The sequence below is a fragment of the Sorex fumeus genome, unplaced genomic scaffold (assembly GCF_029834395.1).
Source record: "Sorex fumeus unplaced genomic scaffold, SorFum_2.1 ptg000030l, whole genome shotgun sequence".
Taxonomy (NCBI): Eukaryota; Metazoa; Chordata; class Mammalia; order Eulipotyphla; family Soricidae; genus Sorex; species Sorex fumeus.
In genome coordinates, this window is record NW_026606087.1 from 19,768,812 (window position 1) to 19,787,504 (window position 18,693).

General features: G+C 45.9%; 1 protein-coding gene and 1 non-coding gene across 3 annotated transcripts in view; both read right to left on the reverse strand.

Annotated features, from left to right (window-relative positions):
- Window positions 1-16,032, reverse strand: part of MAP6 (microtubule associated protein 6) — a 100,067-nt gene extending 84,035 nt beyond the window's left edge. Inside the window, exon 1 of one of the 2 annotated variants that reach the window (XM_056115869.1) lies at window positions 14,420-16,032. In XM_056115869.1, coding sequence (XP_055971844.1) covers window positions 14,420-15,339 — 920 coding nt within the window. In that variant the 5' untranslated portion in view covers window positions 15,340-16,032. The remainder of the gene's footprint in view (window positions 1-14,419) is intronic. The other variant, XM_056115868.1, reaches the window with a different exon arrangement.
- Window positions 16,033-18,143: 2,111 nt separating this feature from the next.
- LOC130025584 (U6 spliceosomal RNA) lies at window positions 18,144-18,250 on the reverse strand. Its single transcript, XR_008792721.1, has one exon. It is a non-coding gene; the product is annotated as a U6 spliceosomal RNA (small nuclear RNA).
- Between the last annotated feature and the right edge of the window lie 443 nt (window positions 18,251-18,693).

An 18,693-nucleotide genomic window follows, 5' to 3' on the forward strand; every position in this document is an offset into this window, starting at 1 on the left:
ATAATCTTCGTTTGCATTCTGCCATTGTCTTTCATCCACTATTAGAATTTCACCGAGAACAATTCCTGCGAATGAAGATTACAGAGATGCACTCTAGGATAGCTGGCCACTTGGGCCAGCATTCTGATGCGGTGAAGCGGACAGTGAGACAGGGAACAGCTCTGTGGAGAATCACCTGGAGAAGGTACTTGTGGGACTTGTGGCCTGAGGTGTGGGCCAAGACACGAGCTTCTTTTTCCCGCCAAGAGAAAGAACACCAGGCTAGGTCCTTCAAAATCCTCTTCCTTTAATTTGGCAATAAGTACACAAAAGATACTACAGGGGTAGGATGCTTGTCAATGGCAGACCCTGAATATACCCCTAGCACCTCATATGGGACCCCAAACCCTTCGAGGAGTGATCCCTGAGCACAGAGCATGAATAAGCCCTGAGTTCCACCGGGTATGACACCAAAACAAACAAAACGGACAAGAGTAGAATAGGGTGGGTGGAAGAGCATTGTTACGTAAGACACATGGGTTAGCACACATAGCCAAGGTGGGAGAATGGGATGATGCCAGGGCTTAGGATGAGACACAACCCCAACAGTCCCAGTGATTCCTTCCGCCTGTTTCCAACTTGCCAGTGCTTGTGGGACTCTGCCTCAGTTTCTTATTCACCCCTCCCTTACAGTCATCATCACTGCCCAGATGTCCAAATCTTTCATCTCTGCTCTGCCCTTTGTCCTGAGCATCAAACCTACAACTCCATTTATTTATTTATTTTTATTTTTAAATTTTATTTTCATAAGGTTGTTCACATTAATTGATTATATTCAATATATCAACACAAATCCCACCACCATTACACCTTCCCGCCACCATTATTTCGAATTTTCCCACCACCATTCAAGCCAGCCTGCCACAGGCGAATTCTAGATAATTTATTTTCTATCGCTTATTATGAATATCATGAGAGGTCATGCGGCAGCAAAAGTGGTCACGTCCTCCTGGAATTCTAAATATGTAAATGATTGGGGTCGAGAGACATATCTATAGGGATCTAATGCATTTTGAGATTCATTTGTGAGTCTCTGGATCAAGGCTGGTGGCGCACTTAAATATGGCCTGGAGGCAGATCATGGGCATGACAGCCAGGACCCTGAAGGGGTGGGGAGACAGGAAGGGATGAACCGTCTGTCTCTGCCCCAATGTGGCCTGCCTGGCGTCTTCAGAGCCTCTTCCTGTATACCTGAGGTTTTCTTCTGAAAGTCTTACAGCTCCATTTAGTTCATCTATATCTTTGGTGGTAGGGTGGAAGTGTTTGGTTATTCTAAACATACAATAAAGTCCAAACATCTTACCTGCTTATCTGTATAAACATGCATAATCAACACGCAGATCCTGACAGAGAACATCTCCAACATCTTGGAAGGTTCCCTGAAGGTACTCTGCAGCCAACAACAGCTCTCCACCCTCAGGGAATATCATTATTCTCATTTCCATCACAGTCAATTACTTTGGCTCAACTTTGAACTTCACATAGTTGGAATCATTCATTAAGTGTCCTTGTACCTGATTTCTTTCACTCATTGTTATGTCATTGAGATACATCCATCTTATTGAGCGCTGCAGTAATTTTATTTTTGTGTGCTCTATCACAGAGGGTGATCTTTTCTTTGGAGGAGTCGTACCTGGCACTGTGTTCAGAGACTACTCCTGGCAGTGCTTGGGGAAACAACCTAAATATATGCAATTCTGGGGATGCGCCACACGCAAGGCAGAAGCTTTACCCTTTGTACTATCTCTCTGGCCCAGAATCTTGCCCTCTCCCCAGGGAGGAGGCTTTCAGCAATCTGGAAGCGTTACTGACAGTTACAAATTGGGGGTGTGGTGGATGGTGGGGAAGCCGCTGGCATGGAGTGGAGAGAGGCCAGGGATGCTGCCAACCCTCTGACAGTGCACGGGACTGCTATCATAACAAAGATTATCTGTCCAGAATGCCAGTAGTGCTCCCATTGAGAAACCTTATATGTAAGTATTTTATAAGCCAGTGCTATAAAAGAATCACAAACTGAATGACTTAAAACAACACAATTTTATTATCTTCTAATTCTGTAGGTGCCTGAAATAGGTCCCAGTAATTAGAATCGAGCAAGGCCATGCGTCCTCTGAATGCATCTTCTTCCCTGCCAGTCTCCTAGGCTGCTGTATTCCCGGCTGCATTTCTCCTTTCCACCATCCAAGTCAACGATGGCCACCTAAGTCCTATCAGTCTGCATCACTGTGACAGTAACTCTCTTGCCTTTCTCACACTTATGGTAAAGGTAAAAGGTAAAGGCCCTCCCGTTGATCGTCGATTTGCTCGAGCGGGCCCAGTAACGTCTCCATTGGAGACTTTGTTGTCTCCATTGGAGACTTTGTTGTTGGACACTTATGGGTGCCTCCAATATTGTACTAGACCCATCAGAAAAATCAAGAAGACTCTCCCACCTCAGGACCCTCAAGAACATCTGCAATATTCCTTTAGCTGTGTAAGAGAACATATTAGAACACCCTTGATTCCAGCAGAGAGAATGTGCATCTCTTTGGGTGGGCAAGGGGAATGCTTTGCCTACCAGAAGTTGCCAAAGGACATTCTGTGGAATAACAGACCACAGTTTACACTCCCCTACTTCTGATTTTCCTTCAGACTGATTCAGGCTGCTTTTCCTTTATATCTTGTTTTGGGGTTTTTTTTTTTTTGAGGGGGTGGAGGGCACACCTGGCAGTGCTCAGGGATAACTCCTAGTGGGCTTGGTGGACCGTGTGGGATCCTAGGGATCAAACCTGGGTGGGCAGCCTGCAAGGTAGACATCTTACCCACTGTACTAAGGCTCTGGCCCCATATATTGCTAACAGAAGTTCTTATACACATTCTGGTACAAATCCTTCTAAACATGTTTCTATTAAAGTTAAGTTTGATTTGTGTAAGTAATGCTTAAGTGTTCTAGAGAGTTAGTTGTTACAACTTACATGCTTACAAGTTTCGTAGGGTTTCTATTTTCATTGTCTACTGAACATCACCATGCAGCTCTTCCAAAGACATCTCAAACTCAACTTGTTCAAAACAGTACTATTTTGCTCAGAGAATGTACCATCATCCCCACCACCCCAAAATCCAGAGTATGAAATCTGGAAAATACTCTAGATTTCTCTCTCGCCCTTCTTGCCTATTTCCAATGATCACTTTATTCTATCTATTCTATCTTGTATACAATCTTTCCTGCAGGAGGTCTTCATTATCTCTCTGTCTTCAGCCTCCTTCTCGGATGCTATGCTGCCAGTCCATACCCCTCACTCCCACTTGCCTTTTATAAACTCCCAAAGCTAAGCCTGCTTCTTATCTCTGCCTATAGGTGAGGAAACTGACCCTTGCCTACTGCCCAGTTTATCTCTCATAATTCTATTTTCACCCAATGAGATGTCTAAGCTCTACCTGCACAGAACTGCTTACAATTCCCCCACTGTACAGGCACTCATATGCCTACTCATCTTTGGAGCATTATTCCTCTCTTCAGAGATCTCTGTCAGATAATCCTTACTTCAAAGAGACTGAACCTGTCTCCTCTGCCCCATCATCCACTGCAGAGACTTTTTCAAAGCACCTACAATTCTTCATCACACTTGTCTCATCTAATAAGCAAAGCCTTTTGAAAGCCAAGACTATGTTCCTAGTTTATCAAGCTAAATTTGATTTAGAATAGGCACTATTCAGTGTTTTCTGAACTGAAACAGAGCTGAGACTATGTGCTAATCTGAAATGGAAGAAGAGCCAGGTACAGTGAAAGTCTTGAAAGCTAAAAGCAGAGAAGAGGTCATGTGGTCCCTAAATTCTAACAGGGAAGCAACAACACCATTTCTGCGAACTTCTGCAGAGAGTGCAGGAGAGAATGCAGCTGAGGTTCCTACCACCTCCTGGACCCATAGCAGGCACTCAACTAGCTATTCTTGTGACTGATAATGGCAAAAACTAACATACTGACGAGTGAATAGCAATGGGAATTTTTAGTTTGCTAGTTGAGGAGCATATTGTGGGTTTTTTCCTACATTAGGGAATTAGAAATCCACTTGTCTACATTGATATAATGTGTATAATTTCAAAGTCAAAATTAAACTAATTATTGAGATGGATCTTTAATCTTCGGGGACTTTTTTGTATTGTTTTATAGCGTTGTGCCTGGCCATTAAATGGTTCTGTGACTGCAGATTTAGAATTCTTACTGATACGGCCTTTGTTTTAAATTCCTACATATAGAGGTTCCATTTTTTAAACTAGGGAAGCAATCAAGATTTAATTGCATCTTCTCTCTTCTTTGTAGAGATAATCTCAGTTATCATATTTTGAGAGTTAACTATACAAGATGAACAAATAATCTAGAAAATAGTTTACACACAGTAATTTCTCAGTAAAATTCCCAAAAGGCACTGATACGTTGGGTACTCAATGGTGTTTCCATGGTAAGTTTTTCTCCTAGTTTTCTTTCATCCCTCTGGTCTCTGCTTCTTTGTCTTTTTCATGACTACTTCTTCTGCTGTCAACACCAGCAAATATGTGTATTCTTCACAGTTCATTCTCTAGGGAATGGACTGAATTGTTTTTGTTGTTGTTGTCTGATGTTTGTTTGTTTGTTTGGGGGGCACACCTGGTGGAAATCAGGGCTTAATCCTGGCTCTGCACTCAGGAGTTACTCCTGGAGATGCTCACCAGATCACATGGGAGTGCTGGGGATAGAACCCAGGTTAACAGTGTGCAAGGCAACTGCCTTACCCATTGTACTATTTGATCTGGCCCCTTTGGGGGCTAGTTTTGTTATTGTTGTTATTATCTCTTAGTGATGAATACATAGCTTTAATAACATCCACACCTGTTTCAAATTGTACATACAGCCCAGATCTCTAATGCGTTTCAGATCCATGAATTCTACCGCCTCTTGACCACTTATTGACAAATCGACTTCTATGCTAATAATAAACTCAGGGGCTGGAACAATAGCACAGTGGGTAGGGTATTTGCCTTGCATGCGGCTGACCTGGGTTCAATTCCCAGCATCCCATATGGTCCGCCGAGCATAGCCAGGAGTAATTCCTGAGTGAGGAGCCAGGAGTAACTCCTGTGCATTGCTGGGTGTGACCCAAAAAGCAAAATAAATAAATAAATAAATAAAAATAAAAATAAACTCAGCTGCTGCAGGGGTTGGCTCTGTGGCTGAAGTGACTGCCTTGCAAAGGAGAGGCAGCATGTTTGATCCCTGGAGCCATTGACATGAGTCATCCTAGCAGCTCTACAGTCTGTGACTTGCAGAACTGTGAGCAACACAACACATTACTGCCCACTGCTGCCCACTGCAACTAAGCATGCGGCCTGGGTACATTTGTCTGGGGAACATAAAGTAACAAAATAGGAGACTAACACCCAAGAATAGCCGAGATAAGTACAAGGAGGTTTACTCCATGGCTTGGAGGCCAGCCGCACACTCTAGGGGTGAGGGCAGCTCAGATAGAGAAGGGGGCACCAAATAAAAGGTGTTGGGAAGATCCGCCCAGGATAGGAGATGCATGTTGAAAGTAGACTATAGACCGAACATGATTGCCACTCAATGCCTCTTTTGCAAACCACAGCACCCAAAAGGAGACAGAGAACAAAAGGGAGTGCCCTGCCACAGAGGCAGGGTGGGATGGGGGGATGGGGGTGGGAGGGATACTGGGATCAGTGGTGGTGGAGAATGGGCACTGGTGGAGGGATGGGTACTCGATCATTGTATAACTGAAACCCAAGCACAAAAATTTGTAAGTCTACAACTGTACCTCATGGTGTTTTACTAATAAAAATTTTAAAAAAATAATAAAAAAAAAAAGATGTGGGAGTATGGGAGGCAGGAGTAGGACCCCCAGTGATCACATGTGTGAGTCCCACCACTAAAAGTGCAGCCTCTGGGGAGCACCACGGCCAATGTGCAAAGCCAAATTTGGTTGGCCCCTCCAGTGAGCACCACTGCAAACAGCGTGGAGCCCTAGTCATCACAATGGCATCCAAGATGGGAAAGATAAAAGCTCCAATTGTTTGCTCCTTTGTATTCTTAGAGAAGTCTACATAAAATTCTGTTCCTGTGATTAGCACCACTCTCAGGAACCCAAACCAGAAGCTCAGCCATCTGGGTTATGACCTCTGCTTTGCACATCAAGTGGTCATTAGGCTCAGTTGTTTTGTACAGTTCTGTCCCTGTGTTAAACCTCCCAATCCAGAGTTGCAGTTCAGGCTTTGTCATTATCTCTGGATTATATCAAAAACCTTCTTATTGGTCTCCCTTTTGCCAGCATCCTCAGGTCACCATCCTTCTACTGGTGACCATTTCAATTTTTATTTTAGGCAAGATGATTTACAATATTATTAATTACAGGTGTTTATAGTGTTCCAACACCACACCCTCTGCCAGTGTGACTCCACAACTCAACCAACCAATTTTATCACATTTTATTATTATTACTGTTTGGGGGCCATACCTGGCAGTGCTCAGGAATTACTCCTGGCGGTGGTCAGGAAACCATAAGAGGTCCCCAGGGTTGAACCCAAGTCTGCAGCGTGCAAGGCAAGGGCCCTACCCACTGTGTTATTCTCTAACTCCCAAACTAGACTATTTTTAACAAACACAGCAAAACACACACACATGCACACTCATACGCCACCCCCCCCCATGTACAAATACTGGAAGAAAAAGTAGATAATTGGCATTTTCTAAAAACATACATATTTTCAAAGACTGTCCAAGAGAGCCTACAGACAAAACTAGAAGTTTGCCCAACAGAAGATTAACATACAAAAATGAATTTAAATGAGCAAAATTAAATTAGAAAAAAATCAATAAAGCACTCTCGGCAACAAAACAATTAGAGATAGCTTCAAGGACCGAGGAAACAGCAGAGCCCAACAAGAAACGTGTGCACAGTGCTGGGCTCTGGGCCTGGCACTGCAGAACCCAGGGCACCTCCATCCGAGCATTACTGGGGTGACTCCTATTAAACAAGAGGGATCGAGGATGTGGTTCAGTGGAGTGTCTGTCCACTGGCTTTCAAATGCATCCCACCACCAAGTGGGCAAGCTCCACCACAAGAACATGTCCCCTGACACAACAAAATACTTTTCAGCAGCCTAAGAAAGAAGAGGCCAGCAAGGTGATGAACTCAGATGAACGAGAATATGGTGCTCAGAAAGATATCCCAGCATACAAGCTAGTGATGAAACACGTATAAGATCTGCCTCTTATTCCTGATAAGGAAGAAGGAAGAGAAGTGCAGAAGGGCTGAAATTTACTTTGGGAGGGTGGGGGAGTGGAGCACACGTATCAGTGCTCAGGGCTTACTCCTGGCTTTGACCTCAGGGATCACTCCTGGTGGATTTGGGGAACCATATGGGGTGCTGGGGATTGAACCCAGGTTGGCAGCATGCAAGGCAAATGTCCTACCCATTGTATTATCGCTCCTGTTATTTATTTATTTATTTGGAAAGGCTGAAAATTTTAAAGTACACTGGGAGTAGGAGAACTAGACCATTTGATTTATGTGTGGGAGGCTTAGAGTATATCCCTGACACCACATGACCCCCTGAGCACTACTCAACTGAACTGAGCATGGATGAGCTGTGAGTAATCCCCAAAGACCACCAGTTATGGCCAATAACAATTACAAAGTGTATTGGGCTAAGTGATTTTCCATCTGGCAAAAAAGAAAACCAGGTCCCTTCCTTGTTTCAAGTATCAAGTTAAAACATGCTTATGATTAGTGATGTAGAGCATTTTTTCATGTGCCTTTTGGCTATATGTATTTCTTCTTTGAGAACAATGAGACATCACCTTATACCACAGAAACTGGCACACATCAAAAAGAGTAAGAACAACCAGTGCTGATACAGATGTGGGAAGAGAAAGGGAATCTCATTCACTATTGATTGGAATGCCAACTGGTCCAGCCTTTATGGAAAACAATTTGGGCATTCCTCAAAAAAACTAGAGATTGAGCTTCCATATGACCCAGCAAAACCACTTCTGGGAATATCGCACCCCTCGAGCTGCAAAAACACACAGCAAAAATGACATCTGCACTGTATGTTCATTGCAGCATTGTTTACAATAGCCAGAATCTGGAAACAACCCAAGGTCCCGAGAAAAGACAACTGGTATGTCTATACAATGGAATACTATATGCAGATGTAGAAAAATGAGGTGATGAAATTTGCTTATAAATGGATGGAAATGGAGAGTATCATGCTAAATGAAATAAGTCATAAGAAGGACAGACACAGAATGACTGCACTCATTAGTGGGAGATTTAAAAAAAAAGGAAGGAACAAAATGTAGTGAGAGGGGCTGAAGTGATAGCACAGTGTACCGGTAGGACATTTGGCTTGCACACGGCCAACCTGGGTTGGATTCCCAGCATCCCATATAGTCCCCCGAGCACCATCAGGAGTAATTCCTGAGTGCAGAGCCAGTTGTAACCCCTGAGTATCACTGGGTCTGACCCAAAAAGCAAGCAAGCAAACAAACAAAACTGTAGTGAGAGGTTAACACCCAAGGGTAGTAGAAACAAGGGTCAGGACTACATGGATGGAAATGTGTTGGTCCATGGTTGGAAATCAACCTCAAGGGCTGGGAGAGAGGGTAGTTGGGACAGAGAAGGGACCATTATGACAATAATGGTTGGAAGGGATTGCTCTGGATGGGAGATGTGTGCTCAAAGTGGGTAAATGACCAAACATGATGGCCTCTCAGTATCTGTATTAAAAATGATAAAGCCCAAAAGGATAGAGACAGACAGATACATCACACACACACAGAGAGAGAGAGAGAGAGAGAGAGAGAGAGAGAGAGAGAGAGAAGAAAATTGCTTGTCGTGGGGGCAGGTTGGGGAGGGAGGGTGGCAGGAGAGATATGGGAGATATTGGTGGTAGGAAATATATACTGGTGGAGGGATGGGTGTTGGAACATTGTATGACTGAAAATCATGAAAGCTTTGTAACTGTATCTCATGGTAACACGGTGATTCAATTTTAAAAAATGATTATATTATTAAATACTGCTGTGGAAAAGTGACAAAATAGAAAGGAAGGACATAAAAAACTTAAAAGGCAAAGGATACCATGTTGGAATATGGGGAAACTTAGGGCCTTAAAGATAGCAACTCTCATAACTGCTCTCACGGTGATTCAATAAATAAAATTATAAAAAATGAAAAAAAAAGTAAGGTGGAGTTCATGCACAATTCAATCAGCTAATCAGTGACTGAATAAATAGCAGTACTCCTATATTAAAAAAAGGGGAAAAAAAAAGATAGCAACTCTCAACAAGTCATGCTTTCCCAAGTCAAATCTAAAGTTTATCTGCATCCAAATAAATTACCTAAAGTGTTTGTCAAATACTTTAAAATGTAATTTCTTGGACTTTTTTCTTTAAAAGAAGAAGAGGTAGAAGAAGAAACTCTTGTTCTCTCTTTAACATCTCTCTCTCTCTCTCTTCACATTTCTCAAGTTCTTTCAATAAAATCTATTTTGTTTCACTAAATAAATAAATAAATAAAATAGAAGTTCTTGGACTGCACTTTGAACCTACTAAATCAGATATTTGAGCAGGGACCCAGGAAGCTGTATTCACAGAGCTCTCAGAGGAATTCTTTCCTGTGCAAACGTTTAAGAATCTTTATCTTTGGGAAGTAGGTCATAAATTGAATTGCACATGAGATTGTTTTGAGAGAGGTGTTAAAAATTCAGATGCCTACATCATGATCTAGACCAATGAAATTAGAATGTCTGGGCAAGGTTCCTAGGCATTTTTCCTCAGTGATCCCAATGTAGGGCCAAAGATGAGAACTATTGCTTGGAAAAAGTGAGGCTGGAGTGAGATTTGCTGTCTTCTCTGCTGAATATTTACTTCCAGTACTAGTTGGTATTGAATTTATTTTTATTAAAGATTTGTCTTAATCAAATTGTATTTGAATTTGTTTTTAAGAAGAACACATTTTCCTCAATAAGCATAAAAGCTATTATACCTTCATTGGGTATCCCCAGAATTCTAATACACAGCATGAGTTTGGAGGTTATTTCATGGAGTAAATTCAACTAAATGAAACAGAATAAAATGAACCAATAGGTATGTGAGTCAAATTTTCCCCAAACTCTAAAATTTCCACTGGGCTCAGCAAACCTCTCTAACTCCTAGGCACAATGGTATGCTATGAGAGGTCTAGAGAGAACAAAACACGGCCTTTCTTTTAATGATTGGTTGGGGAGGTAGAAATGGACAAAATAGTTTCCCATCAAGCAGGCAACAAGAAGTGTGGAGAGTATAAAAAGAAACATTAGTTCTAAGTGCAGAATGTAGGAAGGCATCACTGAAAATGCAGTGCATGAGCTTGGCCTTAAAATATTACTGCAAGGTACTCGGAAAGAATCTGGGGGGGACAGGCAGCTGCTTTCTGGGCACTGGCAGGTCTGCATGAGCCCAGGCAGAAGGGCCTTGATCTGATCTTCACAGAAGACTGTAGGGCAGATAGTGAAGGCTCCTTTTTTCTGATTTCCTTGTTACTGCTCTTTAATTCGAGCATTTGCCTCTGCCTTATTAATTCTACCTCCTGCTACCTCTGACTGATTTCTTCCAGAAAAGTTCCTCATTAGCATTTCTATGGGAAACACCTGCTACCCCATTCATCTTTATTAACTGATGGCCAGGGCAATGGGGTTGACTGAGAGGGAAATTTTAATCCCTCCTATGACTCATCTATTTCCTAACTGAGAATACCAGGTCTAAAATCTTAGCTGACTGCCCAGTGAAATTCATCCTTAATATTAAAAATGGTAAATAAGATGCCTCTCCATTTCATAATATCATCTATGTAGTATGATTGTATTAAAAATTAATCAACTTCATGATGGTGAATAATTCCAATGCTACCTCAGGTACCATATGAATGCAAAAATTCAAGGCTGAAAATGTGGATGGGTTATGAATTAGTTGAATCGCCAGACAGGGAAAGTGTCTCAACACAGTCATGTCAAAGGACATTGGATGTTATCTGATTGCATATTGGAGGGGAAAGCCAATTAGCATGTATCTACTCTGGATGCTAGTCATCTATTTTACATTATACACCAATATGTATTAAGTTGATGGATTATGGGTCCTTTCTCTAAGCAAACTGCTCACATTGATATCATGTGACAGCTGTCATTTGTAAAGCCCAGGAGATGAGCCAGTCACCGTGGTGTAAACCACTGTGATTTATGTAGCATGGCAGAAGAAAAGGGTTTGTAAATCAAATTACCATTGAAATAGAGCCCAACTTGGCTTCTGGGCAATGTAAAGCTCATCTGTAGCAGTCATGGGGCATGTGTAAAAACCAGGAGGAAAAGAAAATGAGGAAAGGAACATGAGACAATAGGGCTGGAGAAATCAGGATTAAGATAAGACTATAAATTCTAAGCATTGTTCTTCGTATTGTTTTTTGTATCTCCCTTTACCCAGTGTGCATTACCCTATTATTGGTTAATTTTTCTTCTCTAGCACAGCGGGTAGGGCGTTCGCCTTACACGCGGCCAACATGGCCGACCCGAGTTCGATTCCTCCGCCCCTCTCGGAGAGCCCGGCAAGCTACCGAGAGTATTCAATATGCCAGACACAGTAACAACAAAGTCTCCAATGGAGACGTTACTGGGCCCGCTCGATCAAATCGACGATCAACGGGAGGGCCTTTACCTTTACCTTTACCTTTTCTTCTCAAAAAAAAAAACTCATTAAATATCACATCAGATTTGTTGTGCACCGAAATTGTCCATTAAAGAAATCAATGTCTCATAATAATATTTATCCCCTTAATATTTCAAAATCCTCCTGATTACACAGCAAAAGGAAACAGCTGGTTCTCAAAGTCGTGTGCATAATTAAATTTTATGGAAGACCCAAATTTGAAAAACAAAATATCTTTCAGGTGCTCAGAGATTTTTCTTGACAGGTCAATGGAATTTTATTAGTTATTAAGAAACAATCATTCTCAGGGCTGGAGCAATAGTACACCTAGTAGGGCGCTTGCCTTGCATTATGTGGATTCAGGCTTGATTCTCAGCACTCCATACAATCCCCTGAACACTGCCAGAAGTGATCCCTGAGCTTAGAGCCAGGAGTAAAACCTGGGTGTGGCCAAAACACTAAATAAAAATCATTCTCATAGACTACAAGAACACAAGTTGTCCCAGTCAATGCTGACCTTTGCCATATGCATGTGATTCATCTGTAAGTCCTGACATGCTGACCACAGAACTGAAGTGCTTGTCCAGGGCCAAGAGGCCCAATGAAGCAAAGGTATAGCCCCAAGAACTTGCATTGAGATGACTGAGATAGAGAGGATGGAGGTGAGGATAGCTCATTCCTCCGTGTGGGACATTTCTATCTGCAAGACAGTAGTTGAATGGGAGTAGGAAGAGGAAGAGACTGAGCCCCCAGTTGGTGACATGGGGTCAACCTCAGGATTCAAAGGGAATGAAGTAGGGCAAAAAAGCCATGACAGAGCATGAAACCACACCTTGGCTTTCTCATGTGTATATGTCTCTGGTTTACTTGTTTCCTTTCTTTTTCATTTTGACTGCCCCTTGGTGGGAACATAAACATTGATTATGCCACATCCTCATGGCTATGAGTCAAGGAAAAAGATCAGTGTCCTTTGCCTGGCTCAGAACCTTAAATGGAAACTGATGTGCTGGGCGGGGGGATGTGGGGGGCAGGGGACAAGTGTGATTGTGTATGTGTGTGTGTTTTCAGTGTGATTGCGTTAACAATAGATCGAGAGGGACCTGTCAAGTGGGAGGTATAATTCAGGAAGAAAAAGTCAGGTTCACTTCCCCCTTCCCATTGTGATATCCCTTCCAATGTTAAAACTTGGGAGAGGCACATTTCCCCTTCACAGGAGAAGGATATCTAATGTAATAAGCCAATGTCACATTAAAAATTTATTCTTTAAAAATGGAGAGAATGCCTATGCTATTTCAACCATGGCATCTAAGGGGGTATTTGTTAGGATTATCAGAGAAGGACACCCATCTGACATGAAGATACATGCAGGGTCTTGGCAAAAGCCACTAGCTCTGCAGTCCTCCTGGCCACACCCTCAGCGGAGGAGACATTTAGCAATGGCAGCAATGAAGGTCCTCGGAAGTCACATTTTGGACACCTCTAGCTCAGTTAACCCTCATGCATATCTCCTTCCCCAAAGACCCCAACCACATTATTGGATACTCAGGGTCAACTATGATCTGTTAGCTAGTTGATTTGGGTTAAAATATAAGGGCAGGGCTGAAAACTAAGCATTCAGAGGACAGGGCAGCTAGGATAAACGAAAGGTGAGAGCATCTGGAGAGTGAGGTTACCGCAGAGGGAGAACTCTAAAAAGATGAAAGAAGAGTCAGAATGAAAAAGGAGGAAGAGGAAGAGGAGGAAAGGGAAGGGAGGGGGATGGACGAGGGCAGTCTTTGTTTGAAGGCATCATTTACAAGAATTTGAAATGTGCAGAAAAGAGGGTTCTTTCTGGCTAGGAAGATTTCCTCACTAGAGAACGCACAGGGCAAGAGGATACTGGAAATGCATCAAGGGCCACAGAAGTGGAGCTCAAAAAATATGTTGACTGTTTCATATTAAATCAATCAATGAAGGAACAATCCCGTGAGCAATCTCTGACAAGCCTGTGAGCAATTCTGTAAATCAATCCCGTCTTACAGACCAGAACCTGAGCTTCAGAAGATCAGGAAACTCAGAGTAAAAAACAGAAGGTTTCCCGGCCCGACTCCAAAGCCAGAGGGGTATGGGCGGGGGAGGGGCGATCTCTCAGGGGCCTGCAGGGACTCCAGAAAGGGGTGTGGCGCTTGGCTGTCTCCCAGCAACTGGGAGCGGGGAGGAAAGAATGAAAAGCCTAAATGAACTGGGTCGGGGGCGTGGGACTAAGCGAAAGCGTTGGGAACACAAAAGGGCGTCTGGCATTCTTCCTGGGATGGCGGGGTTCTGCGGGAAGGCGCCCAGGCCTGCAGCAGCATCCAGGCTAATGGGGCCGGAGCATCCGGGCGGGCCGAACCGAACCCTAGTCGGCGAATCGGTGCTACGGGAGCATCGGAGCTGGGGCGGCGCTGGGGAATAGGTGGCTGAAACGGGATAAACGAAGACCTAGGCAGGCAGGAAGGAAAAGAGAAAGAGCAGAGAGGTCCGGGCGATTGTCTGGGATGGGGCTGGGAGTGGGGGTAGCTCGGGATGGGGCTGGGGAGTGGGGAGGCCCGGGCACTCTCCGGGCGGTGGAGGGGTGAGAGTGATGAGCCCTGTAGAGTGAACTGGGGAGAGAAGGGCGATACCCGGGTGCCGCGGGCCACGTCTCACCTGTAGGAGCTGCCGGCCGCCGTGGCCACCTCCTCGCGGATTTGCCTGTTGAGGGCGTCGGCCGCTGCGCGCCCCTTGCCGGTCTCGGGGGCCGGGGCTGGGGCCTGGGCCTGGACCTGAGCCTGAGCAGCGGGCAGCGGCGTCTGCTCTGGCCCCAGGCCCTCGGCCCGTCGCAGCATCCAGGCGGGCCCGGCCTTCCTGCGCGTGTCGCGCTCGTCCCCGCCCGACGGCTTCCCCGCGGCCGCGGGGCCGCTCGATCCTCCCGGGGCCGCCTCCTGCTCAGGGGCGTCGGCGGCCGCGTGCACCGGCCAGCGCTCCTGGCTCTGCGGCCGGCGCCGGGGCGCCCCGAGCACCGGGGCCGCAGCCTGGGAGGCCGGGGGCATCTGCACGGGCTTGGGGATCCAGGGGTGGTCCCCGCGGCGCGGCAGCGGCCAGGCGCGAAAGTCCTTCTGGTACTGGGTCTCGCGCTCGAAGGGCGCGTCCGACGGCTGGTACTCGCTGCGCGGCCGGCAGCTGGGTTCGGGCCGCTGCACCTTCCAGGCGCGGTAGTCCTGCCGCATCACCGAATCCGCGGTGCCCGAGCTCGAGCCGGAGCCGACGGCGGGGCCCGAGGCCAGGCCAGCGGCCGCCCCTCCCCGGCCGTAGGCGCCCGCGCCTTCGCGCTCCACGGCTGGCCCGGGCGCCGGCCCCGTTGCCCGGGCAACCGCATCCTGCTCGCCCTGGGCCGGCTGCGTCTCTATGGCGACCGTGCGCGCCGAGGGGGGCGCGGGCGCCGGCGGTGGTGGCTGCGCCGGGGCGCCGGGGTGCTCCGTGGCCTCCGAGTACTTGGTGAAAACCAGGGGCACGGCGATGTCCGCCTTGTCCAGTTGGTTCCAGAAGCGGGCGATGCAGCAGGCCCGCGTGATGCACGGCCACGCCATGATGCGCGCTGCAAGGCCGACCCTCCCGCTTTCTTTCGGTGGCTTCCGAAACAAGTCTCGACTCTTCCTTGGGGCCCCTGACCCCCAGCTGGCGAGCTCGTCCCCACCGCTTCCCCTTCCCGGATCGGCTAGGGCTACCTGGCGCTCCTGCAGCTGAGAGCCCCCGGGGAGGTCGGGCAGGCGAGTCTGTCCGGTCCTTCGATTACCCGCTGCAAAGGCCTCCGGGAGCCGCCTGCAAAGGTCTGGGGAGTGCAGTCAGCTGCGGGCACTGCAGGACGAGGGACGCGGCGTCCCCGGTCCGGAGCGAGGGCGTCGGGGACGCGCCCCTCCCTGTGGCTGCGGCCCAACCAGGCGACGAAGGTGCGGTGACCGCCGGCTTAAGCCATGGCGCAGAGGAAGGCCGGGGCAGGAATGTCCGCCGAAGGAGCTTTCGGATGTCCTTTCCGCGGGCGTCCACTCCAAGCTGGACCACCCAGCGGGGCTCAGAGGAGATCAGCTCCCGCCGAGACGGAGCATTGCTGCGGCCGCGGCTCTCAATGCTGCTGCAGCGCTGCCGCCGCCTTCTCTGCTGCAGGGACGCGGCCCCACCCTTTTCTGTCGTTCAACAGTAGGAGGGGGAAAAAAAAATCCAGGAAAGATGCTGAGAGCAAGCGCGCTGCAGGGATGGGTGGGGGGAAAATCACCTGCTGTCGTCAGCGCGCGCGGCTGCGAACTCGCCCTCTCGCCGCCGCGCTCCGCAGCCGCAGCTCCTCCCTTCTCCGTCGCTAGGCAACAGCCTAATCTGGGTTGGGTGGGTTCAAGTCCCAGGCCGGCAGAGACAGATGTGTTTACGCTGATTGCTTCCCGTCCCAAATCTCAGGTCAATCACGGGGTGGGGAGGAGGATATATATTTCATATCACACACACATATACATATATATAAATATATGTATAATCAAACATTCCCCTTCACCCGGGGAAGTGTCTGTCTCAGAATAGATGCTTTTTAAAAGGGCCGTAGAGCAATTATCTTGCCCACGTAAGGCCTTCAGTTGAATTCCTGACACCATGAAAGAGGAAAAAAACTAAGTCTTGTTCTAAAAGCACTTACCACCACATCTCCCATGGCGCATCACCCATAAACGTATAGACAGTCCGAATAGACAGTCCATAAACGTATAGACAGCTGATTGGTGAAGCTCCCCAATCAGGCCAGCCCCTTAGACACCTTCTCTGAGTACTTCTTGGTCTCCTAATGTTTCTTCATCTTCTGGACTGCCTTCTGCTTCCTTCCTTCAGCTGTATGCCCTGACCTTCAACTCTAATTCTCTGCCATAAGATGGAGTTTTCAGAATCATGTAAGCCAGGGGCTCTGGTGTTTCTAGGGAAGAAAGCTGCTCATGCGTTTATACTGGGAATTATTGTGAATAGTCTCTTTCATTCTTTTTAACCTTAGGATCAAACAGGATAAAAAAGACAGCTAGGATCAAGTCAATTATCTGCTGAATTTCCTCCTACTTGGCTCTTTGCTTCTTGGTGATTTAATTTAAGTTCCACAAGCAAAAACGATTCCTGGCACTCTTTCCCAGTGATCAGAAGATACAATTGTATAAACAACACAATCTGGTTTGACCCATCCTCCTCTCTGTTTTACAGAACACCCTGAGATTTGAAGTCTTTCCAATAAGATTTCAACAGGTGTCTTTTTTTTTTTTTAAAGGGATTAACAATTAGAAGAGTCGAGGAGACTTTTCCATTCTTTCCTGTAAGTCTAGATTCCTGGTGCCCATTTTGTACTTCAGAGAGATTCTAACCTTAAACTGGAGGCTGTAGTATGGGAGGACTAGGAGAGAGACACACCAATAAACAGCGGACAGTATGGTGGGAACAACAGGTCCATTTACACAGAGCTCAGTGACTAAGGAGACATGGGCAGGGGCTCTGCTAGTGGAAGAAGAAGTACATCAGGAACATCACTACCAGTAGCACCTGCCACCTCCAAACCAACCTGCACCCTCCCTGAGTCACCAATGCCCCCCTGGGGACAAAGAAGTCCAAGTGATTATCTGCTACAGGTCTGATCAGCACAGCCTTCATTTGGAGGGAAATCGTGACTCATAAAGGAAGATCAAGTGGCCATTTGGGTCCTACTTTCAGTCCTGGTCATTCAGATGGGGTTAGCCTTAATCAACTTTCAGGTGTGACCTAGATATTTGCCAGGGCACTACATTCCCCTGACAAGGTAACCAGTGATGAGCCTGTGATTCATGTTGGGTGGATTAAAGGAAATGCTAGACTTTAGCCGGAAGTATTTGTAAGAGTCACTGCTTTCTTTAATTTTTTTTTTCATTTTTTTACCGGAAAGGCTAAAATGAGAGACTATGAGGCTAATGTTGTTAGAGACCAAAAGAGATGTTTGATGATGTCAGTGAAAGACATTTGTTTGATCATTTGTTTGATCCCCAAAGACTATTTTTCTTTTACTAATAGAAGCCTGCAGCTATTATTTTGGCTGGGTGATGAGGTGGGGTGGGGTGGTGAGGCATGGAATGAAACTCAGGGGAGCTCATGGGATACTCCTGACTCTGTACCAGGGTCCCAGTAGTTCTTACCAGTGTGGAGGATTAAACTTAGGCCCTGGACTCCTGATTGCAAAGCATGTGCTAGACTAGCTAGCTCACCAGCCCTAAATTGCACTCCTTCCTTCCTTCCTTCCTTCCTTCCTTCCTTCCTTCCTTCCTTCCTTCCTTTCCTTCTCTCCTCTTCCTCCTCTCCCACTTTTCTTTTTTTTATTGTACATGGTGGTTTTTATTTTTTTTAAAAAAAAAGTATGGAATGCTTCACGAATCTGCGTGTCATCCTTGTGCAGGGGCCATGCTAATCTTCTCTGTATCGTTCCAATTTTAATATATGTGCTGCCAAAGTGAGCACTCCTCTCCCTCTTTTCATTCTTCCTTTTCTTCCTTTCTCTTTCTTTCCCTCTCTTTCCATTTGTTTCTCTTTCTCTCTCTTCATCCTCCCTTTTTCTTCCTTCCTTCCTTCCTTCCTTTCTTTCTTTCTTTCTTTCTTTCTTTCTTTCTTATCTTCCTTCATTTTAGTGGGCTTTTGGACATCCAATCAGAATTTAAATTTCCCAACCTCCCTCACAACAAGAGTAACCTATATTCTTACAGGTCATCTCCTTGAAAGACCTTGTGTCCAGTTTCATCTTTGTTCTTTTTTTCAATTTTATTTTTATAAAAGTAGTTCACAATAGTTCATTACAGACAATATTCAAACACCAATCCCACCACCAAGCACCTTCCCACCACAATAAAAGGGAAGCATGTGAAGGTTGTTTTATTTAATTTTGGATCCATTTAAGCCCATAGATA